At 60.1% G+C, this 27,089-nt stretch overlaps 1 protein-coding gene across 4 annotated transcripts; it reads right to left on the bottom strand.

Annotated features, from left to right (window-relative positions):
• On the bottom strand, positions 1 to 24,539 carry KCNC4 (potassium voltage-gated channel subfamily C member 4). 4 transcript variants are annotated; one of them, XM_040085794.2, is made up of 6 exons: positions 24,248 to 24,539; positions 21,715 to 22,461; positions 16,543 to 17,479; positions 14,760 to 14,951; positions 1,915 to 2,037; positions 1 to 878 (listed from the first exon to the last, which is right to left on the bottom strand). In XM_040085794.2, the coding sequence occupies exons 1-5, from the start codon at positions 24,413 to 24,415 to the stop codon at positions 1,934 to 1,936; spliced, it is 2,148 nt and encodes a 715-aa protein (XP_039941728.1). In that variant the 5' UTR covers positions 24,416 to 24,539; the 3' UTR covers positions 1 to 878; positions 1,915 to 1,933. The 4 variants fall into 4 exon arrangements, with proteins under 4 accessions (XP_039941728.1, XP_039941729.1, XP_039941727.1 ...); XM_040085795.2 differs by lacking the exon at positions 1,915 to 2,037 and having other exon boundaries at positions 24,248 to 24,538; XM_040085793.2 differs by lacking the exons at positions 1 to 878; positions 1,915 to 2,037 and adding an exon at positions 8,964 to 9,477 and having other exon boundaries at positions 24,248 to 24,538.
• Between the last annotated feature and the right edge of the window lie 2,550 nt (positions 24,540 to 27,089).

Genomic DNA, 27,089 nt, shown 5'->3' with positions numbered 1-27,089 from the left:
CTGACCCGGCTCGTGGGTGTCTTTATTGGAACTCTACGCGTTGGACAGGCATGCGAACAGGACACACGGAGACACGGCGGGTATTGCCTTGGTCACAGAGATACGGAGCAGCGTGAGGAGGACCCTGACCCCTCCAGGCCAGCCGGGACCCCCACACCTCGGTCTCCTATTGCTCCCCATCCCCGGCCCCGCGCCCCGGCCGCCCCGCTCGTCCCCCCCGTGCCCGTGGGAGCAGCGCCCGTGGGAGGGGGCGATGGTGGCACCTGGGGAGGAGCCTTTGGCACCCGGGAGAAGGGTTCCCAGCGTGACGATGGAGGGGTCCGAGCACGGGCGGGGTGTCCTGGTGAGCAGCTGGATCTCCGGAGGTGGAGGGCGAGGTGCGGCCAGAAGCGTGGGCGAGGGGAGGGGGCAGCCCGGGGGCGCTGGGGCAGCGGGGCTGGCACCAGGAAGGGGAATGGGGCTGTCCCCAGCCTCCCTCCCGGCCCCGCTGCTCTGCGGCACCTCTCGGGGGGACCCAGCTGCCAAACCGCCCCCCGGGGATGGAGCTGGAGCTCTGGGGACAGAAAGCTCCTTGGGAAGAGCACCCCTCGGCCTTGGGGGAGCATCCCTGGAGGAATGCGTGTCCCAGCCTTGGGGGGAGCATCGCTGGGCTTTGGGGAGGGCATCCCTCAGCCCTGGGGAGAGCATCTCCCTCGGGAAGAGCATCCCTTGGCCCCGGGGAGAGCATCCCTCGGGATACACATCCCTGTCCCTGGGAGGAGGCGGCCCTTGGGGAGGGCATCCCGCGCCAGGGCGCTGCCTGCATCCAGCGGCGGCTCAGGAGAAGGTGACCACCTCACCCTGGGGGTAACTGGAAGCGAGGGTGTCCTGGCAGGAATCTGCAATTAAAGACACAAACATTAAACACGGCATTAGATATTTGTTTCCATGAGCTGGGCGGGGAGAAATAGGAGAGGGAGAGGGACACTGAGCTTCCAGGGGACCCCGACCTAGCAGGATGCAGAAAGCAGAGTAACCACGAAGTGAAGTGGCCTTTTCCAGATGGATAACATGCTGCTGGTGCATCTGTAAGCCTGGGAAAAAATGGTTTTAAAATGCCTCGGAATGGTGGCAGAGATGGAGACTTGGGAAATGATTCTCCAAGAGAAAGCACACATGGAATCGGGGTGATTTCGAGGGTATAAATGAAAAGCAGGGGTAAAACATCACCCTAACCACATTCCTCTCAACCCCGTCCTCCCAAACTTCCCAAGCCAACCCCAAGCCAGGTGTCCCAAAGCCGAGGCTGCTGCATTAATCCTCGGTGTTTTTTCCTCTCCCTCTCTCCCTCTCATTTGTTATCGTTGAATTAATTATCATTGATTGGAGCTCTGAGTCACCCCGCCGCCTCTCCCCATGTGCCAGGGCCCAGTTTCCAGGCGAGGAACCTGGGGCTGTCAGGCAGGGACACAGCGCCTGATCCGCCCCATGAGCCGTGGAATTTTGCTTTAAACCTCACCCCCACCTCCTGCTGATGGATTTGACCCGGCTGCCTCCCCTGCAGACCCAACACAGCTCCAAAACCTCCTCCTTTTCCCACAAAATAAAGGTCTCGTTCTCCACCGAGCATTGCCACGCAGCTCGGGTGAGCAATGCCCAGGCATGGAGGCTTTTCAAACCTCACATCCCATAAAACCCCCGGGGGTTAAAGGAGCTCTCCTCCCTGAGCTGGCAGGAGAGCTCCCCACCTCCAAAGAGGTTTGGGGACCCAACAACTTCCCCCTGCAGCAATCCGGGGACCAGCAGTGCCCACGCACGCAGCAGCTGCTGAAAAATATCCCAGCTCTCGCCTCAGTCACTCCTGCAAGCAGCTAAAAGCTCTTGGCAGGGCTCGTGTCCTGCTAGAAACATTCCCCATCAGGTCGATTGATTTACCAAGGGCACGACTTGGCTTTTAACTCCCATCTCCTCCTCCCCGTTCAAAGCCATTTTGTGTGTTAGCTCGAGACCTGCTGCCCGCGGCCTCCAGGGACCTGCCTTGGAAAGCAGCTTCCCAGCCTGGGAAAAAAAAAAAAAATTAGCGCCACTAAAAATAAATAACAACAGCCCGGATTTTTTTTTTTTTTTTTTTTTTGTCCCTCAGACAAAGGCACCATGAGAAAACAGCCCTCCTGCGTTGGCTTATCGGCACCAGCTCTGTCCCGCTCTCGCTCTCACGACCCCTCGGTGATGTGCAGCCCGTTCCTCAGGCCTGCTTTGGGGTGCAGATCTGCCACCCGCCTCCCATGGGTGCTGCCCTGGGCTAGGCAGGAGCCTTGGCACAGCCTGGCACCAAGTACCAGCTGCAGACACCCCCGAGGTTTGCTGTGCTGCTCCCAGAGCCATCGCCCCCGAATCTCCCCGCGTGGGGAGATCACCCAGCGCCACGAGCATCTCCTCACACAGCCTCAGGCGTTGCTGCTCCAGCTCCAGCTGTGCCAGCACAGTGCTTGGGTACGTCCAGACAGTGGCGGAGCAGCCTGAGGAGGATTTGGGGGTGCTGGGGGATGAGCAGCTCAACATTCCCCAGCCATGTGTGCTGCACCCGGACCTGCCCCAGGTGATCCCCGGTGTGGGCAGCAGGGAAGGGGGGATCCTGCCCCACCCGGGTGAGACCCCAGCTGCAGAGCTGCTCCAGCCTGGGCTCCAACATCCGGAGGGTGTGCAGCCCCTCTGCTCTGGAGCCAGGCTGGGAGAGCTGGGGGAGCTCACCTGGAGAGGAGAAGCTCCAGGGAGAGCTCAGAGCCCCTGGCAGGGCCCCAAGGGGCTCCAGGAGAGCTGCAGAGGGACTGGGGACAAGGGATGGAGGGACAGGACACAGGGAATGGCTTCCATGGCCAGAGGGCAGGGCTGGGTGGGAGACTGGGAAGGAATTCTCCCTGTGAGGGTGCCAGGCCCTGGCACAGGTGCCCAGAGCAGCTGTGGCTGCCCCATCCCTGACAGTTTCCAAGGCCAGGTTGGACACTGGGGCTTGGAGCAGCCTGGGGCAGTGGAATGTGTCCCTGCCATGGCAAGGGCTGGTTTGGGATGGAATTTAATGTCCTTTGCCCCCCAAACTCTTCCCTGACTCTGTGATCAGTTTTTCACAGCCGCCAGGACACGTTCCCTGCCTGGCCCACACAGGAGGAAGCGTGACCCTCTTCCCAGGAGTTCACAGAATCCTCTCTGCGCCTCCATTTACCTTTTCCGTGGGTAAAACCGTAAGGATCGGTTGCCCGGGCGGAGGTAAGGAAGTAACAGACTGGGAGCTGGGAGGCTCCTATTTATAAGCTCCACTGCATCCTATTTTGCATCTGCCTCTGCTCTCCCTGTTCCTCGTCAGCACGGGCAAGCCATGGGGTTGCTATTTATTTTCTGTTTTTCTTTATTGTCATCAAATAAGCAGCGAGGATTCTTCCTGGCAGTGCTGGGGAAGCCAGGAACAGGCTCCTTCTGGGTAGAGCAATTACTCTCTTGACATCTTCACCTCCCGCCCGGCTGCCTGACAGGCCTTTCTATTTTCTCAGCTCTCTCAGGCATCTCCCGAGAAACAGAGCAGTTGTTGCAACAATAAAAATTAATACTTTGCAAGCAACCCGGGATCGTGGTGCAGCCTCCGCGCAGTGCTGGACTCCGAGTTTTGCAGGAGGAAAAGAGAAGGAAGGAGCCGATGCTGGAGCAGGGAGCTGCTCCCAAATCTCCTGATCCAAAGGCTGCTCTGGTTTGGCTCCTTGCACGGGGGTGGGCGGGCACAGGGGTTCAATCCTTGTCCCAAGGTGCTGGTCCATGTCCCAAAGTGGGCAGACACAGGCAGAGGAATTTGATGACTCCAGCCCGGTGTCACTGAGCACTTCTGGAGAATTCCAGGCCAGGCTGGACAGAGCTTGGAGCAACCTGGTCCAGCAGAGGCTGTCCCTGCTCATGGCCCTTCCCACCCAAACCATTCCATGACCCCATGGCCTCTGGTCCCATTCCCTGCTGAGCATCACAGGGAATCACCCACGGCGGGGAGAGGGACAGGGGGCACTGAAACTCTGCGTGCTGCCACCCTGCCGAGCTGTCCACAGCCGAGGGACACGTTCCTGCACACACCCAGTGCTCATCCCTGTGCTCAATGCCATCCCCTGCCAGGAACGAGACCAGCACAGCCCCCCATCCCCAGGGAACAGCTCCATTCCCTGCTGACCCCATCCCCAGGGAACAGCTCCATTCCCTGCTGACCCCATCCCCAGGGAACATCTCCATTCCCTGCTGACCCCATCTCCAGGGAACAGCTCCATTCCCTGCTGACCGCATCTCCAGGGAACGGCTCCATTCCCTGCTGACCCCATCCTCAGGAACAGCTCCATTCCCTGCTGACCCCATCCCCAGGGAACATCTCCATTCCCTGCTGACCCCATCCCCAGGGAACGGCTCCATTCCCTGCTGACCCCATCCTCAGGGAACGGCTCCATTCCCTGCTGACCCCATCCCCAGGGAACAGCTCCATTCCCTGCTGACCCCATCCCCAGGGAACAGCTCCATTCCCTGCTGACCCCATCTCCAGGGAACATCTCCATTCCCTGCTGACCCCATCCCCAGGGAACAGCTCCATTCCCTGCTGACCCCATCCCCAGGGAACCCCTTTATTCCCTGCTGACCCCATCCCCAGGGAACGGCTCCATTCCCTGCTGACCCCATCCCCAGGGAACAGCTCCATTCCCTGCTGACCCCATCCCCAGGGAACAGCTCCATTCCCTGCTGACCCCATCCCCAGGGAACAGCTCCATTCCCTGCTGACCCCATCCCCAGGGAACAGCTCCATTCCCTGCTGACCCCATCTCCAGGGAACATCTCCATTCCCTGCTGACCCCATCCCCAGGGAACGGCTCCATTCCCTGCTGACCGCATCTCCAGGGAACGGCTCCATTCCCTGCTGACCCCATCCTCAGGAACAGCTCCATTCCCTGCTGCCATCTCCAGGGAACGGCTCCATTCCCTGCTGACCCCATCCCCAGGGAACAGCTCCATTCCCTGCTGACCCCATCCCCAGGGAACAGCTCCATTCCCTGCTGACCCCATCCCCAGGGAACAGCTCCATTCCCTGCTGACCCCATCCCCAGGGAACAGCTCCATTCCCTGCTGACCCCATCCTCAGGAACAGCTCCATTCCCTGCTGACCCCATCCCCAGGGAACGGCTCCATTCCCTGCTGACCCCATCCCCAGGGAACAGCTCCATTCCCTGCTGCCATCTCCAGGGAACGGCTCCATTCCCTGCTGACCCCATCCCCAGGGAACGGCTCCATTCCCTGCTGCCATCCCCAGGGAACAGCTCCATTCCCTGCTGACCCCATCCCCAGGGAACAGCTCCATTCCCTGCTGACCCCATCCCCAGGGAACGGCTCCATTCCCTGCTGCCATCCCCAGGGAACAGCTCCATTCCCTGCTGACCCCATCCCCAGGGAACGGCTCCATTCCCTGCTGACCCCATCCTCAGGGAATGGCTCCATTCCCTGCTGCCATGCCCCGATGGTCACTGCACACACCTTGGTGTTATTTTATTATTTTTTTAATGTCATTTTAGGGCTTGGGCAGGGGCAGTTGGACCCCTGTGGATTTATGCAGTTTCTCGGGAATAAATATAATTTGGCTTTCTCTCGGTGCCTTTTTCCTGGGCTGGAACGTGAGCTCCCACCAGACCCCTAAACACAGATAAGCCCTGCGAGGATATTCAGGGGAAGTATCGTATATTCGTGCTCTATTCTTATCCTATTCTTCAGGCAGCCAATTTTGGCCAGTGTTTGAGATAAAAACCTGGGCTCCAGAGATATTTAGAGGTCTGCTCTGATCCACCACAGCTCCTCTTCTAATCTTACCCGGGGATTAACCCTTGCTAACTCGCGCCCAAAAACCAACCCAGACCCCACCTAAAAATAACAACAAGCTGTTTTCTCCCTGCTGCATCCCCCAAATCCTGTTCAGAAGGAGGCGGGGAGGAAGAGGGAGAAGATGCGATGGGTTTTTCAGCAGTTCGGTGCCTCCCACTGAAATCCCTCCACCTCCCTTTTGGGGCTCGGTTGTTTCAGAGGAGCTTTTTGCACATTACTCATCCCTTCTCCCGGGTTGCATAACGCCCCAGCTAAAAATTGCATCCTGCCGGCTCCGTGGCAGCTCATGCCCAACCCTCCTTGCTCTGGTGGGGATGAGATTTTGGAGGGTCCACCAAAGGTTTTCCACCCTAAGAAACCGCTCTGGCTTCGGGGTGAGCTGCTCTGGGAGCCCGAGGGGGGAAAGGCAAGGGTGGGATGTCCTGGGATCTGTGGCTGCTCTGGGTTTAATGCTCTGCCTCCCAGAGACTCAAACCCCAAAGGTTGAGCACCTTGATCTGATTCTTCTGCAAGAGGCAGGGTTTTATACCTGGCTCATCCCCAAAGTCAGCGCACGACCTTGGATAAATCATTTATGATCCAGAGACCACTGGAGCCATGGAGGGTGACCTTCCCTCCAGCGGGGGCCGGGGATCTTCCAGCTCCTCCTGCTTCCAGAGGGAGGGGTGAGCCAGAGAAGCACCTGCATGGTGCTGATGCACCCGCCCCTTTGCCCAGCTCATGGAATTTTGGGTGATTCATGAACCTTCCCTGTTACCCCATCCACGACAGAAATCCAAGGAATGCAGCTGCACCCAGCACACAAACTCAGGTGAGGGATGGACCAGCACCACAGCCCAGTATGGCACATCCTGAGCAGAGGGTGGTGCAGCCCATCCCAATTTCTTCACAAATCCACAAAAATTCTGGCTCCAGCACCAGGTCTAAGCCGTGCTCAGCTCCTGTCATCCACCTCCACTGCCACACCACACCAGGCCATGTCTTCAGGCCACCAAGGCCCCTGCAACCAGCCCGTGCACACTTCCAGCCATTCCAGGCCAGCCGCAGCTTTTCCGCCCACTCTGGCCCAGGGCCCCACCACCCTCCCAGGGAACAAGTCCACCCCCACATCCCAACTCACTTTGCCTCCAAGCAGAGTCCAGACATTGCCCTTGCCAACAGGCTCTCCCAGCCACCACTGCCCCTGCTCTTCCAGCCTCTGGCCCACAAGCTGCAAGTTCATTTGCTCCCTGGGCCACCAGCCCAGCCCCAAGCCACGGCCGGGCCCTTGCCCGACACCTCGGCCGTCGCTGCAATGCTCGCAGCTCCGAGGTGGCTGCAGCTACAGGAGCCTTTGCACACCGCTCCCGAGGATGCCCAGCCTGCCACTCCTGGCCTGTCTGTGCAGGGCAGGGGCCTGCACTCCATCATCCTGCTGCCTCCCTCCCAGCTCAGCCTTGGTGTCTCCTCCAGGTGCTGCCAGAGCTCTTGGGGCTGGGCAAGGAGTGGCACAGCCCCACCCTTCCCCTCTCTGGGACATCACCGTGCTGGCAGCTCCAAGGTTCCCCTCTCTGGGACATCACCGTGCTGGCAGCTCCAACGTTCCCCTCTGTGACATCACCCTGCTGGCAGCTCCAAGGTTCCCCTCTCTGGGATACCACAGCTGGGGGCAGCTCCAAGGTTCCATGCCTTGGAACGTTCCATGCCTTGCCTCCTTCCTCCAAGGGAAACGCCCAGAGCCACACCCAGTCGTCAAACTGACCGGGCACTGAGCACCCCGGCCTGGGCTGGTGTGGAATCCTCTGCACACAGCTTGGGGAAGATCCTCCGGGCACCTCCACAGTGCCACAGGCAAGTGGCACATAGACCTACAGAGCTCTGCCCAGAGCTCTTTTCTGCTTCCCTTTGGCTCTTGCGCAGCTGGGACAGTGGAGGGAGGAAGGGAGAAAGGGAGGAAGGAAGAATAAACTCAGAGGGGGCTGGTTTGGATGTGCTGACTGCTCCTCCTGGCAACTCTTTCTTCACACCAAGGGAAACAGAGACACAGGAAACCTGGGGTGGAGCAGGAGGGTCCTGGCTGTGGGATCTGCCAAAATCCATCCCAGCTTCTTCCAGGTGCAGGGCCCATGGAATCATAGAATCCTTTAAGTTGGAGAAGACCTCCAAGGTCATCATCTCCAACCTGTGACCAGCCTTGCCCCACAGGCATCCTCCTCCTCACCATTCCCCGAACACCAGCTCCAGTCTGGCCACGACGGAGGGGAAGAGCCTGACCCCAGAAAAGCTCCTGGGGCTCTTTGCTTTTTAAACACACACAAATCTAAGAAAAGTCCCCGGGCTCCAGCCCTGACTTGCTGAGAGTGAGGAAAGAGGCCAAGGGAGCACTGAGGAGGATTCGAGACCGGGGCTGGACACCCCAAAGCAGCCAAGATCCAAACGCCACCAGGGAGGCTGAGCTGCACAGAACTGAAATGAGCCCGAGGCCAAGGACTGAAGGGTTTGTTCTCCTTTGGGAAGACACCTGAGATCATCCAAGATCATCTCAAAAACCAATACACGTGAGCAAGAACCAGCAGTGCAACAGGGAGTCTGACTCTCCAGCCTCATCCTCCCGGGGATGGGGAGAGCCTGGGTCAAACCCAGCTCCCACCCCATGGGAACGCTCTGCCCCACCACCTCACACCCTTCCCAAACAAGGATTCACCTCCCATCTATTCAGGCATCATTCTGCCTCAAATCCCCCTCTGCCCCTCTGTCAACACCAGCCTTCCCAGGGACCTTTGTTCCTCTTCCCACCGCTGCCCAGCTCTTCATGGGAGCATCCATGGCTATCGTCCCAGCCTCTGTGTGCTCCCTGCACCCTCTGCCAGCCCCTCCAGCCTCCACGGCATCCCAAGGCTGGTTTCCAAGGCCCTCAGGCCCGTCCCTGAGGCTGGAAGTAGAAGCAGACAAAATCTGAGAAAGAACCAGTAGGATTTAGGCAGAAAAAGGCACAAAACCAGAGGGGGACCACTGCTGGGCAGGGAATAGAGGTTTATTCATCTGTTGCCTCCAGAAACTTGAGGCTGGTTTTTAAAAAAAAAAAAAAAAAAAAAAAAAAACCAACAAAAAAACCCCAAAATAAAACCTAAAAATATATGAATTCAGCCATTTCCAGCACAATGAGATATAATTTTATGAGTCAACTTGTCCTCCTTGCGTTTCCGCCACCCTTTAGCCCAACGCGAACGGCCCACGGGAGGGAGGGCTCGACACCAGAGGGAATTGCAGGGTTTATTGAGGATGAATGAGGCTTCAAGGAGGGGAAAAGTACCCCCAACACCTACTCCGGGGGCTGTCGGCGGACATGGACACGAGGCGAGGTCGGCGGCGACGTTACGGGTCCTGCAGGCAGGGCAGGGCAGGGGCAGCTGGGGAGGGTGGAGATGTCCCAGCTGGGCACCGGCGGCGTGGTGGGGACGGGAGGGACACACGGAGGGGGCACAGCGAGGTCCTTCTAGAGGATGGAGGGGACGGGGGAGCAGGGGCGCTGCAGGGAGCAGGGGGAGCTGCAGCGGGACGCCAGCGGAGCCAGGCCCACCGCGGATCCTGCCACACCATCTATGCTGCTCAGGCTCCGGGATTTTCCATAGCCTCGGTGAAGAAAACAGACAGGTTAGAGCCGAGCAGCCTCCTGCCCAAGGCTCGGGAAGCTGAGAGCGCCGGGCCGAGCCCCACACCCCGAGACACCCCCTAAAGAGAAAAATAATAATTCAGGAAGGGCTTTCTGAGGACAGCCAGGCTCCCGTGGATGCTCCAGACCTTCCCACTCCCTTCGCGGAGCAGCGCCGGCCAAATCCAGGACTCGAGAGTCATCAATGAGGAGATCAAATTGCTCTGCTAGGGTGTCGGGTTTTGTTTCCCAAATTGCTCTGAATGAGGAATGAGTCTGGGGATTTTGTGGGCTGAAGCAGACGGGGAAAAGCGGCAGAACTCAAACAAATATGGGATTTGGAAGGAGTGATTCCCCCAGCTCTGGTTTTTACACCCCTGTAGCAGCAAGCTGCTGCTGACACCTCCCTGCATGGAAAGGAGCAGGTAGACGCACTCATGATTTTCCATCAGAAATCACATTAAAGAGCAGATATTTCTATTTCTTTAAGCACGGGGACCCTTCACACTCCCCCAAAGAGCCAGGAATTTCTCCAGCTTTTATTGCAAAAAGCAACAGCTGGAAGAAATACCCTCACGGGTCAAAAGCCACTTTTCTTGCTGGAAAGACACAAAGTCTTTGCACTGGAAATTGGATTTTTGGGTCCGCAGAGCACCGCTGTTAAGGATGAGTCTGTTCCCTGGATCTGATGCCAAAATATGGAAAATTAATGATGCTCCCAGCCTGATGAGCCCAATGCCCCTGCGCTTGGATCTTCCCTGAAAGCACCCAGGTGAGCAAACCCAGCCAAGCCTGAGCCCTCCCAAGGCACCAGCGAGTTCCAGGGAAAGCCAGACCATGGAAGCAGCGTGTGTGGGGGGTGGAGCGGAGGGAGGCAGCTCCTGACAGCAGAAAAACAAAGTGATGGATGGCCCCTTGGGCAGTGCCAGGCTTGGAATCCCGCCCTGTGTCCCGGCCCAGGAGTTCCTGGCACATCTTTGGGCCCTGCTTTGCCGCTCTGGGCTTGATCAGGGATCAAGGCTCGCACCAGAGCAGCCACAGCATCGCCCTCACACACCCCCTCAAGGGGGTGCTGAGACAGGAACACCCCCTGGGAAAGGAGCACCACCTCTGCAAATCTGGGCGTTGCCCCCTTTGGATGGTTTTTTCCCGAGCCCCGGTATCCAGCAGGGATTCTTCAACCCCTCCCCAGGTCTCAGCCCCCCAGGAGACGCAGCTCCCCAGGCTGTGAAGCAGAGGCAGGTCCAGGGGACAGAGGGACACCTGCCCAAACCTGTTGCTGGCTCCAGCAAAGCTTTCCCCGTCCCCACAGTGGAAGCAGGAACAGAAGCAGGCCTGAGGAGAAGAGCAATTTCCTTATTTACTTCTTGGCACGGATCCACGCAGCGAGCCGGGAGGGAAGCGAGCACAGCTCTGAGCTGGGGGGAGCTGGGAGTTTCCCACCCACAGCAGCTGATGCAAAGACCCCCCCTGCTCCCCACGACACCCCCAAAAATCTGCGCTGGGCTCATCCCTCCTTCCCCTTGCTCTTTTCCCCGGGTGTGCCCAGGCTCTTTGAAGAGCTCACGTTTCCGTGCCGCGCCGAGCTGCGCGTGGGAAGGAACCGTGCTGAGATCCAAGCGGTCCCTGAAAGCTTGGGGCAACCCTGGATCCCCAAGAATCCCCCAAACAGCAGCAGTTTGGCAGGAAACGTCACGGGATCGGGGTTTGCTGGGAGCTGCCAGCAGCGCAGGGCCCTGCTGCTGGGGTGCGTGGGGACGATCACTCCCAGCGCCGGGGAGAGAAGGTGCAAACGGGCACAAACAGGGTTAAAGTCGCACTGCTCGCTCTGATTAGGTCTCAAGCATCGCGTTCTGGGACAGAGCTTCATAAAGGTGTTTGATTTCCCCCTCTGCAATGGGACACCAGGGCAGACCTGCCCCAAGCCCAGCTCTTCATTCTCCCCATCGGTTTATCCCAGGCCACGCTTGCAGGAGCTCCTGGGAAGGAGCTCAAGACTCCGTCCCTCGAGGCTGCCGTGGTTTCCCACCACTCCCAGGGCCGGCTGCCGCCACAGAGTGAAGCCACAAGGCACAAGGGCGCTGCGCTCTGCTAATTGCCACAGCTGATAAACAGAGCTGCTGTCCCACTAACTCACCCCGGGGCTGCCCATGGTCGCTGGGATCGCTTTAGGGACGGGCTTGCTGCCGATAAAAGAGCACTGTGTGACCCCGGGGCTCCCCCGCGCCGTGGCACCGCCTGCTCCCCGCAGGAGCTCGGCTCTGGGCGCTCGCACAGGCTGGGAGCGGGGGGCAGATGGGACGGGGTGAAGCAGGGAGGCAGCAAAGCCCAGGAACGTCCCGTTGTTGGTGACACGGGCCTGGCCCGCAGCTGGTGTGGGGTCGTGTCCCCGTGCAAACCTGGGCTGGGCCTCGGCTCCCCCAGCCAGGCACATCCCAGGGATGCTCCCGTGAGCGTTCCCAGCTTGATCCCATCCCGCACCTCGGGTCATGGCCCTGCACCGACAGCAGGGAACAGAGTGGAAATCGGCTGCGCGATGCTCCATAGAGCCAAAACCTGCTGCTGTGCCACGTAAACGTGCTGATAAAGGAGGAGGGGTTTTCAGGGGACACGCAGGTGTGGCACAGGGGGACAAGGGTTGGTGGCCCAGTGCTGGGGGAAGGTTGGACTCGCAGAGTTCTTTTCCAACCCAAGCGATTCTGTGGCTCCATCCTAACCAGTCTCACTGGCTGGGCTCGTCCTGCGCCCATATCCCTCCATCCAAGCAGAGGACAGGGCTTTTGTGCCAAGGCAGCCCTGTGCCGAGGTGTCTGCGCCCAGCAGGTCAAATTTTTGGGAACAGGACCCCAGCGCTGAGGGGAGATGAAGGCTCTGAAGCCATCCCCGGCAGCCAGGGAGCAAAGCAATACCACTGGAAGCAGCCACGGGAACAAGAAACACATTCCACACAGGAACCCACAGCAATCCAGCTCCATCTGCTCCGGGCTCAGCTCCAAGGGCAGGAGCAGCTCTTCCCTCTGAGCTGCCCCAGCAAGACCAACCCCTGGAGTCGGGGTTAAACCACAGTGGATGCTGAGATCTGCCGCTCATTCCCAAACCAGCTCCCTCTCCTGATCTCCACAGCTTGTACAGACACCAGGACCTGTCCCGGGACCTGACAGATGGCCACCAGTGAGTCGGGCTCGGAACCAAGCTCATCTCAATTTGCAGAGCTGCCAATATCCCAGTACCAGAACAAACAGCCTCAGCAGGAGATAAATCAAAGACCAAGGGAAGAGGCACCTCTGCAGTTCCCAGCGGCTTTTGGCTGGAGGCTGCTTGGCCCCCTGGTCACCTCTGGTCACCCCTGGTCACCTCTGGTCACCTCTGGTTACCCCTGGTCACCTCTGGTCACCTCTGGTCACCTCTGGTCACCCCTGGTCACCCCTGGTCACCTCTGGTCACCTCTGGTCACCTCTGACCATACTGGAGCATTTCCCTAGGCCAGCCCTGACCTCCCAGCACAGCCTCCCAGCCCTCTGTCCCACAGCCCGAGCAGGACACGGGTACTGAGGTTCCCTCCTCCCAAAAGGTCCCAAGCATCTCTGGAGCCCCTCTGGAGGCTTTCTCCAGGTGCAACACCATTCCAGCCACATGGGGATGAGTGACCCGTGCACACCTTCTATGTTAAAGTGTAAAAGGCGCTCTGGAAGTTGCAGGGAGGACACCAGAACACCCCAAGAACCGTCACCACAGTGCCCTCTCAAAGAGCTGCTGCTGCCACCACGCAAGAAGAGAAATCTCCTGGTCTTTGGCAATCCAGTGATGGGATTTGGGAGTGAGTGAAAGCAGCTCTGGATCCTCAGCTCTTAGAGCTGCTCCACTTCTCCTGGCTTCAGTGGGGCCAGATTCAAATGCTTCAGCTGAAGCCTGACTTCAGCATTTTCTAAGGAGGAGGATCAGCCCTGGCTTTCATCCTTCTTCTCCCTCCCTTCCAGTTCAGCATTCCAGTCTGGAGCGGGACTAAACCTCTCTCCCCTCTTCACATTAACAGGCATTAAGAAAAGAGACCAACTTCACAGGAAAAGGCACTTCCAGGGAAGAAACATCAGATGTTTCGAGCAGATATTTGATGGTACCCCAAGGACGAGCAAAACTTTTCCTCTTTCTCCCCTTTCTGAGGCTGAGCAGCAATGCCAAAGGGAATCCTTGATTTCCCAGGAGGAAACAACCAATTCACTTCTGCCACTGATAAATGTGGTTGCACCAAGCACCTCCTTGTCCATTCTGAGCCATCCCAAACAGCTCCAGGAGTAACAAACCCTTGAGGCTCTCCAAAGCACCAAGGGGCCTTGGGGAGATGCAGGACATCATCCCTCCAGCATGATCAGCACATTGTCCCTTCTCCCTCCTGGGCCCAGCTCCCGGGCACCGTTCTCGGTACCAGGGAGGTAGAAGTAGGTCAGCTCTGCAGCTACAACACCCCACACCACCCTGGACACACAAAACACCGCACAACTGGAAAACCGAGCTCTGCCCTAAGGCTTGTCCCAGCACTCGAGGGTGCAGCTGGATTTTGGAGCGCTGGATTTACCCTCTCTGGGGCTGGAGTGCTGGGAGACGGGCAGGGGAGCAGAGAAGTCTGGGACCAGATTGAAGATTTTGTTTTGTCATGGGAAGAAGGCTTTTGTGTTTTCCTGACTCATCTCCCCCTCAGCTTCCCAAGGAAAACCTCAACACTTAGCACAGCTCCCGTTCCAAACCCAGAGGAGCCTTTCTGGCAGCCTGGAGCTGCTGGCACGGCAGCTCTTGACACGTCTCCCCACGCTCGAACCCACTGAAAGCCACCGGAGCAGAGAGGAAGGGAAAAGCCTCTGGATTTTTTCCCCTACTGAAAAGCTTTTGGTCGCCTTCAGTCACAACCTCACCGCGTCCCCAGGAGAGATGTCCCACTCACACCATCCAGAGATGAGTGGCTGAAACCCGGGGAGAAGGGCTGGGGGGCAGAGCCTGGAGCACTCTGTCCCCGGGGTGGGCAGTGCAACCAGCACGGGGTCACGGACCCCAAATGGGGACAACCGGGAAGGAGAAAACAAAACGTGGAGCCAGCACGGAAAGATGTGTTAGGCAGAGGTGAAGCAGATGGAGAGGCAGGAGGATTTGGGGAGCAGAGAACAGCCAGGCAGGTGGATGGAGATGGAACCTCTGTCTTGGATCGGCTCAACAAAACTCAGCCTCCACCTCTCCCTCCCCTCCCAGGTCCTGCTCACACCTCCGGCCGTACCTTTCTGGATGCCTCCGTCCGCTGCACAGGAGAAGTCCCCCGTGGCCAGCAGGAAGCACGTGGAGGATTTCTTGTTCTTGTCCCTGTCCCGGGTGCTGGAGCGCCGCATCGGCCGCTTCTCCTCGTCCGTCGGGGACAGCGGCTGCTCCTCGTCCGACAGCACCACGTTGGCCTCACCGTTCTGCTTGGAGTCTGCAAGGAGGTGGCAGAGACCCGTCAGCAGCTGACAGACCTGCAGGAGAAAGTGCTCAGGGCGGCTTGGAGGGGTTGGTCAGATCGTGTGAGGGAGAAGGAGAGCAGGCTGCAGGTGGCCCAGAGCAACACCCACCAGCTCCGGTGCTGATCCCAGCCTGGACACGCTCATTTAGAGCAGGACAAGGACAGATATAATTCCAAGCAGCTCTAGTCCTGCTGAGGGTTATAAAACCTGCATGAAGCCAAAGCCTGCGATGGAACACCCCAGGTTTTTGAGATCCACCCACCTAATTGGAGGGAATTAGCTCTCCAAAATTCACACTGCTGAGGAACGGGCTGCTCCGGGTAGTGGGAAGTGCTAATTTATGTCCCTGGCTCCCTGGTTCACCGGCTGAGAGGATGCTCTGCCACGTGAGGGCCTGGCCTGAGCTCCTGGCTCTCGCTGCTCCCTGCTGCCAGGGCTCCTGGGGCAGATGGGATTCGCAGGCTTGTGGAAAAAGGAGATTCATAAAGGAAAGGAGCTGTTTGGGGCACCCAGAGCTCCCCGTTTCCCCAGCAGGGCAAGGCCCATCCCTGTTAAACACACGTGGCCAGATGTGCAGTCGCCTCAGTGCTGGTGCAGGACACAACCCCACCGTGGTGCCTCCTGTTCCAGACACCCCGGAGGTGCCACTGGCAGCAAACCAAGACAGAGGGGGCAGAGCCGAGGGTGGGGCAGGGCTCACACAGACCCCCAAAGTTAGCCCAAGGGATGGTCCCCACAGCTGCCCAGGGCTGGGGCTGTGCCTTCTCCTCATCCCAAGGAAAGACTCCTGATCCCAAACTTCAGCTGAGTGCGTGAGGTGAAATAAAGAAATATGCAGAGGCTGGTTTTGCTCAGGACTTGGAGCAGCAGCGCAGGGATTCTACCAGCAGATGAATGAGGAGGTGGGGTCAGGCCCCAGGGAATGTCCATGGATTTATCATTCTTAGTGAACGTTAACCTAATTCATGGTGGGAGGAAGCGAAGGAAAAATCCGTGCCAAGGGCATGACCAGGCCAACATGGGAGTAGGGCGAGTGGCCTTACCTCTGTCACTGTGAGGGAGAGGTGGGTTCAGCAGGGACACCTCGAAAGCCACCAAGGTGACTTGGTCTGTGCCATCAGGACGGAAGGAGATGGCCTTTGGGAAAGCAGGAGGTGGCCTTTGGGAAGGCAGGAGGTGGCCTTTGGGAAAGCAGGAGATGGCCTTTGGGAAAGCAGGAGATGGCCTTTGGGAAAGCAGGAGATGGCCTTTGGGAAGGCAGGAGATGACCTTTGGGAAGGCAGGAGATGACATTTGGGAAGGCAGAAGATGGCCTTTGGGAAGGCGGGAGATGACCTTTGGTAGGACAGGAGGTGGCCTCTCCCCCCTGCCTGGGTGGGGGATTTGATCTGCAGCACCCTGTTCCACCAGCACGGCCCTCACACCCGAGGGTTCAGCCCTTTCCTCACCAACCCCGAGCTGGGGGCCACATCCTGCACCATCCCCAGGGACTCGGGCACACAGGGGAGCAAACGCGCTGCCTTGAGGGCTCCCCCTCCCTCGGCCCCACCTTTGGGGTCTCACCTGACCGTTTCCTCTCGGTCGCCCCCTCCTCTACTGCCAGCGGGCAGGTGTCGCTCTGGGTGCTGTTCCGGGGGGAGTTTTCCTCGGATTTGCCGTAGGTGGGGGAGTCCAGCGGGGCCGGACGGGGTATATGCTTTTTCTTCTTCTTTGGCAGCTTCTGCTTGGCCATGGCCAATGAATAGTACATCCCAAAGTTATTGACGATGACGGGCACGGGCATGGCGATGGTCAGCACCCCGGCCAGGGCGCACAGGGCGCCCACCACCATCCCCGACCAGGTCTTGGGGTACATGTCACCATAGCCCAGCGTCGTCATCGTGACCACGGCCCACCAGAACCCGATGGGGATGTTCTTAAAGTGAGTGTGGTCGCTGCCGGTGGGGTCGGACGTCTTGGCTCCGATCCGCTCGGCGTAGTAGATCATGGTGGCGAAAATCAAGACCCCCAAGGCGAGGAAGATGATGAGGAGCAGGAATTCGTTGGTGCTGGCCCGGAGCGTGTGGCCCAGCACCCGGAGACCCACAAAGTGCCGCGTCAGCTTGAAGATGCGCAGGATGCGGACGAAGCGCACCACGCGCAGGAAGCCCAGCACGTCCCGGGCGGCCTTGGAGGACAGGCCGCTGAGACCCACCTCCAGGTAGAAGGGCAGGATGGCCACGAAGTCAATGATGTTGAGCAGGTTTTTAATGAAGAGAAGCTTGTCTGGGCAGCAGATGATGCGGACCAGGAACTCGAGGGTGAACCACAGCACGCAGACCCCTTCGATGTAGGTGAGGATGGGCTCCGTCTCCACTTTGTGTGTCAGCAGCACCGTCGTGGTGTTGCCGACCACCAGGGTCTCCGTCACGTTGACGTCGATGTTGAAGGCCTCGTGTGTCTCCAGGCAGAAGGTCGTGATGGAGACCAGGATGAAGAAAAGCGAGGCGAAAGCGACCACCTGTGAAAGTAAAATCACACGGGCCGTGAGCTGAGGTGGGGCAGCCTCTTCTGTCTGGAGGAGGTCAAAGCACTCCAGTGCTGCCACGCACCGCCCCAAGACCGAGGCTGGAGGATGAGGAGGGATCCCTGGACCTCTCCCATGAGCTGACAGCAAACCTCTGTCCCTGGGGCCATCAGTCCAGGACCCTCCTCCAGGTGCTCCAGCCCGTACAGGAGAAGGTGTGCTGGGCTCCAGCTGCGCCTGGAGAGGTGCCAGGAACGGCAGTGGTGGGGGTGAGGGGGAACCGGGACAGTCTGGGACTGGAGCAATCTCCCAATGGGAGCAGACATGAAAAGGGAATTCTGCCAGGACAAATTCAAAGAGCTTTCCCCCGCATTCATCACAAACCGCCCCAGACGCCAGGTTCACACTGTTCACAGCCGTGAGCTTTGGGGTGTGGATGTGTCAGAGACATCCTCTCACCCCCCAAGGATCACTGGTGGGGCCGGTGCCCACAGAAGGTCTGGGAGGGCAGGACCAGGATGAGGAGAGGAGCAGGCAGAGCTCAGCCCCTGCGGATGCCTGGACCTGGTGACACCCAGATGTTCCCATTTCTCCACTCTGCCCAAGCAGGGCACCTCCTCCTCCTCCCTTCTCCTTGCCTGTGAGTGAGGAGGGGCCGGCAGCAGGCCCTGGAAGTCACAGGCTGTGTCCCAAAACGCCACCTCGTTGTGCTCCCGTCAATCCTGCCCAGCTCCCTCCCTTACCCATGGCGAGCCCACTCCCCGGAGTTTCTGTTTCCAAGAGCCACCTCCCTCCCCTCGCCAAAAGAATAAATCTTCAGAGCAGAAAAACTCTCGTTCTACCTTCCTCCAGCACAAAAGCAGGGTGGTTTGATCTCCCCGGGAGCGGGTCCTGCTGCAGCCCCTGTGCTGCACCTGCACCAAGCAGGATGTGACCTTTTGCTGTCAAACCACCCAAGCGGCTGCCCCTGGCAGAGCCGCACCGTGAGCCCGCTCCCGGCGACAGCCCGGATCCTCGGCTGGAGTGAATCAGCAGCAGAGACAGCCTGAGTCACGCTGGAGAAACACCCGGCCCCGAGTCCGGCCGTGCCGGCAGCCCCGAGGCTGCCAGGAGCGTCCCCGAGGGGCGTCCCCGAGGGCAGACACGTGTGGGTCCGTCACAGGGAGCGCCAGCCCTGCAGGAGTTTGGTGTGAAGTTTAAATCAGGCACTCAGTGATGGAGAAACCTCTGGAGGATGATCGTCCTGCCCCAGGGAGAGACACCTGCTCGGGGATGGAACCAGGTGCTCCTCACGCCTCAGCCAGAGCCCGTTGGGCCACGCGTGGGGATTCGGCTCTGAAGGCTGAGCGGTCGTGTGCAGTTTGGGAAATAAATCCAACAAAACTGAGATCCTAAAGCAAGGCCAGTTTAAGCAGACAAGTGTCTCTACACAGTGGTGGCACAGCCAAAATAATCCGCTTTTCAGCTGAGGGCTGAGTCACATTCCTGAGCTTCCCTGTATGGGGAATCTTGGGAAAACATGAAGAGTAAAAATTGAGACTTAAAGCAAAGTAGAAAGAAAAAAATTCACCCAGGAAGGGAGTGAGACCATGCAAACACTTGAGTAATGGAGCAGCCCTGCTGCTGGGTGTGAGGTGAGACCTGATTTAGCCCAAGGAGCAAAATTAGCCTTTAAAAATAGAAGAGCTGGGTTCACAGCGGGTGCCAACCATCGTGTCCCCCCCAGAGTGCCGCTCCAGTTCTGTGTCTGACCCAAGATGTCTCACCTCAGCTTCAGTCTCTGCTCCAAACTCAAGTTCTTTTCTGAAGAAGTCTTTGAAATAAAATAAAACCTGTGTATAAACCTGGTACTGCCAACACACACCAGAACTCCCACCAAACAAGTCCTCCAGAACCCGTTGATGTCCTACGCAACCTTGGCCTGCACTCAACAGCTTGAGATGGGTGATCCCAAAAAATCCCTGACCCTACAGGGTCCCACTAGCCTGGAAGTCCCCGTAAAAGTGAGATCAGGACTCTCCAAGTTGGGCAGCAAAGGGAAAAAGCAATGAGGAGCAGCACATAAGAAGAGCTTGGATGTAGAGGGAAAATCACAGCCAGGGCAGTTTCCCACGGGGAGGAAAAGTGTGAAGCTCCAGCTGGGAGAGCAGCTGCACCAGGGAGCAAATATTCCCTGAGGAGACTGGACTGAGGAGCCAGGGACCCCATGGCCATCGATGGTGCCCGGAAAAGAGGCTGAAACATGGGGGAGACTCCTCACCACGTGCTCGCACGGTCGCCAGCTCAGGAGGAGAAGTGCTGGAGGAAGGGAAAGATGGAAATAACAAGGAGTCAGGGCCCGAGGGGCTGCTCCGTGGAGAGGAGGAGCGAGGACCAGAGAAATTCAGCTCTTGAGACTCTTAGCCACGGCTGCCACACAGAGTTTTCATGGACAGCCTGGGAGTGCTGCTTCCCAAGGTCTGGCTCCAGCACACTGCCCAGCACCCCTTTGGCTCTGGCAAGAGAGGGGGAGAAACCCCAAAGTGGGGTATTAAAGAAATCCCGACCACCACAAACCCAGGGCAGCACCGGGAATGTTGTACCCACAGAGACGCTCAGGAATCCTGCAGCAGCCCAGTGCCGGACGGTGACTCCAGCCAGGAGCTGGGTGCACTCACTTGGGCTGGTTGCATTGCTCCGTGCCTCAGTTTCCCCCCGTAGCACAGCAGTTCTCATAAGCTATGGCAAAACTATACCGGCGTTTTTTCCTGTTGCCTGTGGAAGTTGATCGTTCCCATGGCACTGCTGAGCTGAACATTTATCTAGAGCAGCGAGGGGGAAGCAGGGGGATCCCAGCACAAACTGGTCCCGCTCCAGCCGCAGTCGGGCCTCAATCCCAACCATCTCTGCTCCCTCCAACACGTTCCTCCTGCTAAAGCCTCTCCAGGAGCAGCTCAGCACACAGGAAAAGCAGAACCAAATGACACCAGGGGGAAAAACATGAGCTGAATTATTGCGCTCGGGTTTATTTTTAATTTTGTTTAATTTTTTATTTGGAGCTTTACACCGCTCAGAGCATCTCTCCAAGGTGAAGAGCGCTCAGAGACGGGCAAAGGAGGAGGGGGCACCCTTTGAAAATGGGTCCAGCTCTCGCTGCCCGAGCATTCTCTGTGTGTGCGTGTGTGTGCGTTGCTCTAACATTTGCTGCAAAAACACCTCGCTGCCAAACTGACCCCTGCCCCGCGCGCCGCTCGTGGGTGTGAAATGCCTGCAGAATTTCTTACCATTGAAGGGGCTTTTTTACACCTCTGAATGCATCCAGAATTCATCTCGATCCCAGCTGCCTGCCTGCGTGTGTGCGGCAGGTTTATGAGCCGGGCGTGCCAGGGGCTGGGTGGCTCTCGGGGGGTCGGTGGGCAGCGCTTTGGGGGTGATCTACGAGCAGCTGGGAGAGGAGGCACGTGCTCGGGGTAACGCTGGGCTGGGAGCCCCAGATGTGCCTGGTTTTGGGGGACACGTCGGTGCCCGTGGGCAGGGACCGCCCGCGTGCCCAGGGAGGGTGGCAGGGCCTCTGGTGCACGGATGAGCTCACGTGTGCACACACACGGGGTCGCATGTGGTGAGGGGGCAGCAGGACCGTGCCTGGGGTCGCAGCGGTGCCTGATGGGCTCCGTGGGCTGTGGGGATGGCCCCGGGGGGGACAGCGGGCACGGGGTGCACGGGTTGTCCTTTGGGGCTGGGGTTCCTACACGTGGGGAGCATGAGCTGCTTGGGGACAAGCATGAGGACCCCGTTCGCTGCAGGAGCCTGACGTCCACCCCACACCTGCGCTGTTAAATGTGGCTTTTGGCATCGTGCAGCCAGGCCAGAGGAACCCAAACAAGCTATCCTAGAGCATCCTGAAACTCTGCCAGGAGCCAGCCCTGCCAAGGACAATCCCTCATCTCCGTGTGCCCAGGAGGTGCCCAGGGAGCACCTGAGGGCGAGGGGGGGCAGGGATTGTGCTTGCCCCCAGTTTCAGCCCGGCTCTCCCAGCTGCGCTGTGTTGGGAGGGGACTGGGGGACAATGGAAGCGGTGTCCTGTAGGGTGGGACGTGGCTCACGTGCCCCACAGGAGGCGGGGCACAGCTATGGGGGAACCTCATGTAACCCACCAGGAAAGTCGGTCTTGCCCTCGAGGATGGGGAGGTGAAGACCCAACCCCGGCACGGCCCCATCCCGGTCCCCGCCGGCGCGTCTCGGGAGCTTACCCTGGCCGCTTTGGACGAGTAGGGATCCTCAAAGAGCGCCCACATCTTGGGCTGCCAGTTCCGGCAGCAGCCGCCCCCTCCGGCAGCCCCCGCCGCCCCGGGGGGCCTGTCATCCATGCCCAGGCGCTGAAGGGCCATCTCCCTACCCCCTTCCTCTTCAGGCTCCTCTCCAGCAGCCCCTCCGCCCGGCTCGGGACTCTCGAAGATGTCCAGGGCCTCCTCGGCGTCGCGGTGCTGGCGGTAGGTCATCCAGCAGCACGGCTCCACGTCGGTCTCGTCGATGCCCCAGTAGGTCAGCTCCTCCTCGAAGAGCGGCCCGCAGATGTCCGCGGGGCAGTGCAGCTTCCCGGTGCGGTAGTAGTTGAGCACGTAGGAGAAGATCCCCGGGTGGCGGTCGAAGAAGAACTCGTTGCTTTTACCGTCAAAGTCAAAGTTGCTCTGGGCGTCGGGGTCGGCCAGCCAGGCCAGGCGCGTGCCCGGCAGAGTCCGCAGCGTGCTCTTGTAGGTCTCATGCCGGGTGCCGCCCACGTTGATGGTGATCTTGTCCGACTCTTCCCCTTTGCCCATCTCTTCCTTCAGGCATGTTTTGGAGGGTGGTTTGTTCCCAGACTTGCGTCCACGGTAGGAGGAGACACACACCGAGCTGATCATAGATTTTGGTGGATGGGAGATGCCCACAGCGCGCACCCTTCCTCCGGGCGAGGAGCCGGGCTTCGGCGAGGGTGGGAGAGGAGGACGGAGATGGGACTGGGGAGGGGAAAATAAGGGGAGGGGGGGGCGCTCAGGCTTGGCTCCGGCCTCGGGGGGGAGCAAGCTGGAGCCGCGCCGGACACCGCCGGCTGCCGGGGGACAGCAGGGGAGGCCGCGACCTCCACCCCCTCCAAAGCCACCCCCCCCCCAAATAAAACCGCCCCAAAGCGGGAGCCAGCCCAGCCCTGCCGGGCAGCAACAAGTGCGGGATGGAGGGGCCGGGAGCGGGCGAGGGGGGGTGCGGCAGGCGGGGGGGGATGCGGGCCCGGCCGGGAAGGATGCTGGGAAGGGACTGGGGATGCTGAGCACCGGCCGGCGGTGTGTCCCCCCCTGCCGGTACCTGCATGCGCCGGGCGCGGGGGGGGCCCCGCCGCCCGCCCTCCCGCTCCGGCTCCGCGCTCCCTCCGTCCCCCCCACCGGGCCGGGCTGGGAGGAGGCGGCGGCCGGGGGGCCTTCCCCGGTTCCCGGCGGAGAGAAGAGGGGGGGATGGATGCGCCCTCTCCGCCTCCCTTCCCGGGGGTCCCGGTTCACGCGTGGCCGGCCCGGGGGGGCCTGTTGCGCCCCGGCGGTGCCTCCCCGCGGGGCTCGGCGAGAGGGAGGCGGCGAGAGCGGCTGCGGGGCTCGGCCGTGCCTTTATAGGGCTGGGAGCGAGCGGTGGGGTTACGGGAACCGGCGCCGCCCCGCCCGGGGGCCCGGGGACCCCCCGCCCCAGCGCCCAGCCCCGCAGCCCGCCCCGGCGCCCCCCCCTCATCCCCGCATCCATCCCTCCCTCCATCCTTCCCATCCCTCCATCCATCCCTTCATCCCCTCCACCCCCGGCCCAACCCTCCGCCTACCCCCGGCTCCCCCGCAGCCCCCGGCACCGGCTCACCTCCCCGCGGGGCCCGACGTGCCGGTGAGGGTCTCGGGGGGTCGGTGTCAGCGAGGAGTGAACCCCGGACACCCCAGCTCCTCTTCGCGCCGGAGGGGAAATGCAGCCCAGAGCTGCCTGCGGATCTGGAGCCAGCTCTTGGCAGAGGCTCCCGCAGATCCCATCCCTCCCTGGCTCGCAATTCCTCGCTCACCGAGAGGTCAGGAGAGACCGACCCCGCGGCCGGTGGGGAGCTGGGAGGCTGCACTCAGACCTGACCCCCCTTCCCTCCCACCACCCTCCCCGAGCATCTCCCCGCCCTGTTTCTGCTCCTGCGTGTGAGATGCCCCTTTCCCGCAGCGGCTGCCGGGGCTCGGGGTACCAACCACGCCGACCCTTCCCCTAAGCCCCGCTCCCTGGGGGGCTCCGACCCCCCCCGGGATGCTGGCGGTGCTCAGCCGCTGCTCCTGGGGCTGGGGAGGAGGTGGAAGAGCCGCGGTGCCCCAGGGCCAGGGCTGTCCCCCAGGTGGGGACCCGCGGGACTCATCCTGCCAGCAGTGTTTACTGCTGCGCTGGCGCTGCTGCACTCAGGGGTGGGGGCTCTTTCGGGGTCATAGAAGGGCCCCAAGCCCAGCACAGGCTGTTATTGGGGTGTTCTCCTCCAGGAGGGTCAGCGCTTGGATCAGGGAGTTCTTGGTGCAGGGTGAGGGGATGTGGAGTGGGGGGTGCTGCCCCAGCACCCCTCTCTGCACCCTCCGGGGCCCTGTGGTGCATTGTCACCCCACCAGGGCCCCTCCTCGCCCCCTGCCCAGGTTTGTCCCCTCGGTGACGTGACCCCAAAATCCGGGGGGCCTTGGGGGAGGCTGGGGAAAACGCTCCACCCCCCCCAAAAAAAAAAAAAAAAATCCACGAAGAGCCACGCTGGAATCTTACCACCAAGAACGCCCTGCTCCAACTGTGACTGCAAGTGCACAGCTGCCAGGGCCGGATCCTGAGCGGCTGGAGGCCGGCGGAGCTCCACAGCCCAACCACCCAGAGCTGCACCAGCGGGAGAGCCTGGAGCCCGAGGGAAAAGCGTGCTGGAAAAATCGAGCCTTGCATCACCGGCCAGGCATCGCGGCTCAGCTCCTCATCGTCGTAATGCGAGTTTGGCCACGGAGGAAGGGATGCTGCGACCTGATGCTAATATTTTATCTGCCGACTTTCATCCCGCCAGGAAGAGCTCCGTGCACCCAAGCGCGGCCGTTCCTGGGGTGGGAGGAGGTGGCCAAGCAGACAAATGAGTTGTTTCTGGGGAAGGAAGAGATCTTTTAGCCGGCAACACCCGCCCAAAGCTGTCTGCTCTCTAAATATGCCTTCTGATTTTTAATGTCCATGGGGGGAAAAAAAAATAATAAAAAGGAAAAAAAAAAAAAAAAAGAAAAAAGAAAAGAGAGAGAGAGAGGGAAGGAGAGAAAATGGAAAGGGCTGGGTGAATAAGGGCCTCTGTGGAGCAAGAAGGAGTCACGTCTGCAGGGATGTCCTGCAAGGCCCAAGGCATCTCAGATATCATCCAGACAGAGGATGGAATGAGGGGCAGGACCTGGAAGATCTCCAGGAGGATCAGCTGTAGCCTGCAAAGCCTTGGGTGGGTCCTGAGGATGTGGCAAGGGGTCTCTGGGTCCCTCCCACCCACGGCCTCTTGCCCTGACCCAGCACAGCACCCTGAGCCTGGCCCATGGCCCAGCACATGGGGAACATCCCCAGAGGTGGGGAGAGAGCAGCACAGGGGGCTCAGGGGGCTGAGTGGTCCCACAGGGAGCTCGGGACACGCTGGGACCCCTCGAGGGCTCCGTCCATGGAAGGACAGAGGAGGAGGGCAGACTGCAGCAGCTGAGAGAGAGAGAATCCTGGTTTGGTGTAGAAATAGCCCAACCAACCTCTCCAGGTCCTTCCAGCCCAGAATCTCGTCAGTGAAAGAGGCCCTGTCCTCAGGAGCCCCTGGATGCTCCACACAAGGTCTCTGCCCTCGCGTTTTTGGTGGGACAGGTTCCTCTCTGATCTGTGCGTGGCGGCACCCACGGCACTGCCCTCCCCAGGGTGTGATCCCCAAGGAACCTTTCTGGACTCTCTCTTGGAGGTGGGTCTTCCCAAAAAAAGCTGCCCCAAGCCCTGGACAAGCTCTGTCTCTGCTCTCTGCCTCCGCCAGGTGAAATTTTAGCGACCATTACTCATTTTAGCAGCGCAGGTTGCACCGACAGAGTTTGCAGCCCCAGGAGCTCAGGCTGGAAGGGGAGCTCGCACATCCCCTGCTTCCCGGGTAGGGAACGCTCCCCGAATTCCTGGGGATCGGCCCGTGCTCTGTCACACAGTGCCACCTCGTGTCCTGCGCACCGCCCCGAGCCCCGGCACACGGCCGCGGGAGCGCGGCGGGGTCTGGGGAGAATCTGCCTCCATCCACGGCACCGCTGACGCAATTTCGCTCCATAAAAACAGCCTGGGAACGGGAGGGGGCCGGGCTGGAGTGGGGACAGCGGTGGGGATTGTCTGGCTCGGGAATGAGCGAGAGCGGTTCGTGAGGCGGTGCCGTGCCTCGGTTTCCCAGCCTTTGAGCGCCAGGATGGCCTTTTCCTTCCCGAGGTGCTCGGGGAACCGCAGCAGATGTTGCTGTAGCAGCTCCACCTCGCGTCCGAACGCACCTGGTGCCCGTAGCCTGTTTTGAGATGGGACACCCAAAACCCACCCCCACATCCGACAGCAGCATCCTTCACCTCCCACCAGGCTCTGAAACCTCTCCCTCACTGTCACAGGAAGTTCAGTATTTTTGGGGTGTTTAAAATAGAACGTATTTGGCTTTAATTCCACATTTGGCCCCATTTCGGCATCGTTTTTCCAGCCCCCGAGGGCCAGAATTGCCCATTCCAGTTTGTTTCCCTCACCTGTTTCCAGGAAGCCCCTGGCACGGGGATTTGCAGACCCTCTCTCAGCCCCAGGGAGCACAGGATGGGCTGGGTGCAGCAGGTTCAGCACAGCAGTGACACCACTCGTGTGTCCCACCCAGCACCTGGCACTACCCTGAGCCGGGATCTCCATCCCTGCTGGGCCAGAGCTGCCCTTCGTGTCCCGTTGTCCTGGTCACCATCCTGGGGAGGATTTCCCCCGGAGCTGGGCCCTGGCTGTCCTCTGTGCCACCTCCTGTCCCCTCCCTGGGCGCTGCTGCTCCTCCAGCCGTGCCAGACTCTTGCCCCAGACCTGCACCAACATCTCCAGATGGTTCCCAAAGGACTTTCCCTGCTCCCCCACGGCTGCCATGCGTGGGGACAGGTTCAGTTCCTGGCCACGGCAGTGTCCCCACGGCACCCCCGAGGTGGGGCTCTCATCTGGACCCAGCTCTCCCGGTTTCCTCCCTCCTTGCTCACGCTCCCTGGAGCAGCCCTGGAGAAGCCAAACAAGCTTCCAGAGGTGGGAGGGAAGGGAAGAGGCGGCTCCGCTCCCCGGCGAACCTGAGCTAACTGCCAGCGGTGATCTGGGATAGCTGGAAGCCCTCGGTCCGTCCCCAGGAGGGGTCTCCAGGCTGCCGGCAGCGCTGTTAGCAGGGCACGGTGCCGGTCCCTGTGCCCCGGAAACAGCGTGGACTGGTTAAACTGGCTAAACTGGCTAAAACCGTCACAATGCTCCTGCAGACAGCTCGCTCTGAGCAGGGCCCTCGCAGAGGACGCTGCTGCGCGGAGGAGGGATGAGGGGACACAGAAGGACAACAGCGGCACAGGACAGGGAAGGACAGACCCTGACACCC

Source organism: Hirundo rustica, chromosome 24 (genome assembly GCF_015227805.2).
Source record: "Hirundo rustica isolate bHirRus1 chromosome 24, bHirRus1.pri.v3, whole genome shotgun sequence".
NCBI lineage: Eukaryota > Metazoa > Chordata > Aves > Passeriformes > Hirundinidae > Hirundo > Hirundo rustica.
Note: the sequence above shows the minus strand (reverse complement) of the source record. Positions and strands in the feature narration are given on the sequence as shown.